General features: G+C 47.7%; 1 protein-coding gene across 2 annotated transcripts in view; it reads right to left on the reverse strand.

Moving 5' to 3' along the window:
• Positions 1-966: 966 nt before the first annotated feature.
• Positions 967-5,442, reverse strand: part of vars2 (valyl-tRNA synthetase 2, mitochondrial) — a 19,863-nt gene continuing 15,387 nt past the window's right edge. For both annotated transcript variants that reach the window (XM_036555334.1, XM_036555333.1), the window contains exons 27-30: positions 4,661-4,772; positions 3,162-3,367; positions 2,875-3,024; positions 967-1,540 (exon numbers count right to left, since the gene is read on the reverse strand). In XM_036555334.1, the coding sequence (XP_036411227.1) occupies positions 1,460-1,540; positions 2,875-3,024; positions 3,162-3,367; positions 4,661-4,772 (549 nt within the window). In that variant the 3' untranslated portion in view covers positions 967-1,459. The remainder of the gene's footprint in view (positions 1,541-2,874; positions 3,025-3,161; positions 3,368-4,660; positions 4,773-5,442) is intronic.

Genomic DNA, 5,442 nt, shown 5'->3' on the forward strand with positions numbered 1-5,442 from the left:
GACTGGTCCTCAATAAGCTATTTATCTGTGTCAGTAACCTTTGACATGAAGTTATGAGAGTGTGGCTGGAAAGAAAATTGTACTTAATGTTTGAATATTGATTATTAATTGATTGATTCATTCATTACCACACTCATTCAGATTAAGCCACAAATAAAAACTTAACTGACTACATCTGTTTTATTTTTGACAGAAGGTGAAAACTTTGATGAGTATGAAGATACAAAGGCTTGTTACAATGGTTCACTGTGCCACCATGTGCAGGGGTGTGGCTAACTTTCTGGAAATATGGCCAAAATAAAGTATCATCAATGCGACTCACATCATGTAACTTACACTTTTTATTCTATTGTGCTGGAAGTCGCTCTAGACAAGAGCGTCTGCTAAATGCATGTAATGTAATGTAATGTAATGTAATGTAAGAGCAAATCTAGGATGGAAACCAGCCGATGGGACCATGTGTAGGGGACGGAATAGATTTTAATTGACATCTTTTTGGATTTCAAATGTACCCACTTTCTGTGGAGTGCCATCTGAACAGCGGCTGTGGATCCACACGCCCACAGGAAGCTCATCCATCACAGACCATTACAGTCAAACCATCTCGATCCTGTAAAGTGCCCTGACAAGACAATCACTGACACAAATGGCAGCTCGTTACGTTTTTCAGTTTTATTTCTACATGACAGTATTCATCCACTCAGCAGACGCTGTTATCCGGGGTGAACCACATACCGGATCCTTTCTTTTACCTCACCCTTGAGACAGCAGCAGAATATCGCAGTGCCCCAGCTGGGAATCAAACCCGTAACCTCTGGGGCCAGAACACCACAGTGCCACATTAAGGGGAACTTTAGAGGTGTGAGCTCGGAACCCTGAACACCAGGGGTGTTATTTCTTGTGGTAATCTCGTGTGAGGCTGTGAGGCACCTTACCTCAGTTACTTCAGCTGGTAAAAATCCAGGTCAAGCATTATACATCGCCCTGCATAACTGTATCAGGTAAGAAAATAAAAATAAAACACGTTATTTAAACTAAAATAAGCAAAACAATGCCCAACCCACCAAATACATAAATCATTTATTGTGCATTCACTTCACGATCATTTAGTCAGAAACAACAGAGCCGCTGCACTTGGTCCAATCCTGTTCATGCTCCTGCTGCAGGTGGAAAATCCCACATGGCTGAAAAATAAGTGGAGCCATGACGTGTTCAAATCGGCTATCTATCGATGCCACCATGTTTCGCTGGGTCTGATTGGCTCCTGCGAGTCAGTGATTGACGGCACTCCATCCATCATGGGACTCATATGGGACTCATGAAGTCCCTCTTTCCCACGCTGACTCGCTGCGGCCGTGCCGGTGCAGGGTTCCCTTTGTCGGCCGTTTGTTTTGAGCTCCCTCTTGCTCCCATGGCAGACTGGATTAGCCAGCCCCCCCCCCCCCCCCCCCCCCCCATCTCAGCTGTCATGTTGTTTTAAGCTCTGTAGCGCTAGCAGTTGGTCCTGGATGTTCTTCAGCTCTTGTTCTAAGGCAGAGATCTGAAAGTGTGCAGATATCAAAGGAAGGGGGCAGACAGAAAGGAAAAATTAAGGACAAACGCAGAGATTAAGAAACTGATAGTACATGATGGCTCCGCCCATTTTGGGGCGAGGCTATTCAGGACAATAGTAAAAATGATCATCCAGTTTTAAAAGTAGGACGTGTGGGTTACATCCACAGGAAACAAAGACGGTAACAGTGAGAACAGTGAACATGTAGTATTCTGACACCTAGCATACAATTTTGGTTGTTATATATGCTAAAAAAAATCAGGAATTGGGACACACAGGGTCTGTCAAAAACAGTTGTGGACAGCGGACACATTTAGATGGTTCTCCACCTATGACCTCACACTCGGGAGAATATGTATTAGATGTACTCTTGCTCTTATCCAGAGTGACTTACAAAGTAAAGTACATGAGTGCATGTGATAAGGCCATAGAAGTGGCCGTTTGGTCTACGGAGGAAGCCGGCCAGGTCTCTGCTGTTCTGACCCCTGTGTGTGGTCTGAGAGGGGTGGGGTCAGGGCATCCTGGGGTCAGGGGGTGGGGTGTCCTGCTGTGTGTTGTCAGATAATCACTTCCAGGAATACTTCTGTTAAAATGTGATTATGTTTCTCTAGTCCTATTCGGGACCGAAATGTTAAAAAAGCCATGAAAGTCAGCCTTGCTATCTCACAGCGGGATACTGAACTCCATATCTCTGAGCAGCTGTTGCCGCCAGCAAACACAACATTACCCAACTTGTCTTCATTTTTGCAAAAGTTCACGTTGTGGTTTAGTAAAGTCAATAAATTCAGTCAATAAACCCAACGCAAACACACCCCTTCGAGCGTACCGTAGCTCAGACGGCCTGTAGCTGTCTGAGCCCGCAGCTTTCACAGCCGAAGTAAACATTATTAAAGGACCAATCAAACTCATTCGCTGGATTTCATCTTCGAACTTAGTCAGTTTTAAACTCCAGCACATAGGTTAAAGGAAGGTGAGTGTTATAAAACCACTGTCCAAAATACACATGGTCAGGCAGCAGTGTTGCATAGTGGTTGAAGAGCAGGACTCGTAACTGAAAGGTTGCTGGTTTGATTCCCCACAGGGGTACTGCTGTTGTACCCTTGGGCAAGGTACTTAACCCCAAATTGCCTCAGTAAATGTCCATCTGAATAAACAGATAACATTGAACATGGATTAGAGTGTCTGCTAAATGCCAATAATGTAATAATGGTCATGTGACCAGTCTGGAAGCCCAGGGTGACCATGGCATTAATGAGCAGGAATCTGTTGAGCGCATGTGACCTCTCCAGGGTGTCAGTATCCCCCCCATCCCGCGAGCTCACCCTGTTCTCCGCCTCCCGTTTGACGCGCTCCGGCACCTTCTCTGCGTACTGGGGCGCTCGGGTTCGAGCCAGGCACTGCTCCAGCTGGGAGAGGATCCTCTCTCTGCGCTGAGAGAGCAGGAGGCTCTGTCTGTCTGTGTCCACACCACCCTGAGAGAGAGACAGACAGGTTAATACAGGACTACAGTATATTAACACTGCACTGAGAGAGAGGTTAATACAGTATATACACACTGACTGACTGGACACTACAGTACATTAACACTGCACTGAGGTGTGTGCGTTACCTGTATGTCCAGGTGTAACTGACAGGTGTGGTCAACCACTCCAACTGTGCTGCCTTTGGGGGGAGGGGGCCCAGAGAGTGGTGAGGGCTTGTTATCGCCCTCCAGTGGACAGTGGATGTAAAGGTTGGATATCCGGCTCAGGGTTCGAACAGCAGAGCCAAAGTGCAGAAGGGTCTGGGCCTGGGCAGGAGAACAAACGGCCCACACTAGTGTGGGGGGAGAGGTTGAGAGGTCACCTACGAGTCAGCTCACACTGCAACACACAATAACAGGGCAGCGGTGTGGTGTAGCGGTAAGGAGCAGGGCAGCAGCATGGTGTAGCAGTAAGGAGCAGCGGTGTGGTGTAGCGGTAAGGAGCAGCGGCGTGGTGTAGCAGTAAGGAGTAGCAGCGTGGTATAGCGGTAAGGAGCAGCAGTGTGGTGTAACGGTAAAGAGCAGCAGTGTGGTATAGCGGTAAGGAGCAGCAATGTGGTGTGGCGGTAAGGAGCAGGGCAGCAGTGTGGTGTAGCGGTAAGGAGCAGCAGCGTGGTGTAGCGGTAAGGAGCAGCAGTGTGGTGTAGCGGTAAGGAGCAGCAGTGTGGTGCAGCGGTAAGGAGCAGCAGCGTGGTGTAGCGGTAAGGAGCAGCAGTGTAATGTAGCGGTAAGGAGCAGCAGTGTGGTGTAACGGTAAAGAGCAGCAGTGTGGTATAGCGGTAAGGAGCAGCAGTGTGGTGTAGCGGTAAGGAGCAGCAGCGTGGTGTAGCGGTAAGGAGCAGCAGTGTGGTGTAGCGGTAAGGAGCAGCAGTGTGGTGTAGCGGCAAGGAGCAGCAGTGTGATGTAGCAGTAAAGAGCAGCAGTGTGGTGTAGTGGCAAGGAGCAGAGCTGAAAATACAAAGGTTGCAGGTTCCACTCCCAGGAGGGGCATTGCTGTTGTACCCTTGAGTAAGGGTCCTATAATTGCTTCAGTAAATATCCAGCTGAATAAATGGATGACATGCAAAATATAAACTCTTGTTCTGGATCACAATTTTACACAGTGCGATCACACAAAATTACACACTGACATCTTATGGTATTACACTGTGAAGTTATACAATATCACAGTTCACATACCGTGTGACATAATGCTAAATAAAAACAAAATATACAGACACAGTGTCCAGAGTAACAGTGCCTATGGAAAAGTGCTTCTCAATCCAATATGCCTCTCTCAGCTCAGTGTCCATTGAACACCCACCCTTATGGCTTATTGTCCTTCAGAAGCCAGGTACTGAAAACACCTTTTTACAACAGCACATCGATTCTATTCCCACGGCAGCTGAGGTTGTACTGCAGAGTGACGCATGCAGACTACAGAAATGTGTAAAAAATTCAACCATAACCGAGACAGTGTGTAAAAGCACGTCAGTCTGACGCAGAGGCAACCGGCTTCACACAAGGCTCTTTGTGCTCAAGATGGCATAATAAAACTGTACATTTTCCCGGAACGAGAGAAACTTTGCAAGTAACTCCTGACTTACTGTCGGGTTTAGCCTTCGTAATCCGACACTGGGCTCGCAGTGACCTCGCCACTCTGACAACTTCCTGTACGAAGGGGAAGTCGGCCTCCTCCTGAGGGAAGTGCCAGTGAGCCTGGAGAGAGGAGAGGATCATGGGAAAGTTATTTCACACCTCATCCAGTGACGACATAAAGTATAGCTCTTCCGCTGTTGCTCATTCTGATGAATACAGTATTGTCCTTTACGGTCTGCTCACTATGCATGAACACACAGCAGGAGACTGGAGTACTGACATTTCCCTGACGATTCAATGATATCCCACGACCTCGATACAAGGGGCCAAGGGGGCCATATCACCGCGGGACACACGTCAACACAGACACGATGTTGCTTTGCATGCACTTTGCTTGAATCTCCTCCGCTTCGGGAGTAGCTTTCGCTGCCTAGACGTGCCCCTCCACCAGTGACAGCGCTTAAAGACTGTGAACGACAGCCTCACCTGGCAGTCTGACCGCCTGCCAGAAGAAAAGATGAAGCGCTGCACTGACCGGGGTGCAGTGATGTCTGACTCTGAATGCCGGGACACGCTTCAGTTTTAAAAGGCCGATATGGGGGGGGGGTCACACAGACATTAGTTTATCAGCCCCTAGGGGGCCACAGACACGCTGGTATCAGCTCCAGCCTCTGATTTAATAAATGTATTACCCACAATATTCAATCCGAGTTTTTATTTATTTGTAAATGACTCCTGAAACTGTACTGATGCTGTCTGCTAACAGCAGCAATCCTTTTGGGAAATGTAA

This window comes from Megalops cyprinoides, chromosome 21 (assembly GCF_013368585.1).
Source record: "Megalops cyprinoides isolate fMegCyp1 chromosome 21, fMegCyp1.pri, whole genome shotgun sequence".
In the NCBI taxonomy this organism is placed as follows: Eukaryota; Metazoa; Chordata; class Actinopteri; order Elopiformes; family Megalopidae; genus Megalops; species Megalops cyprinoides.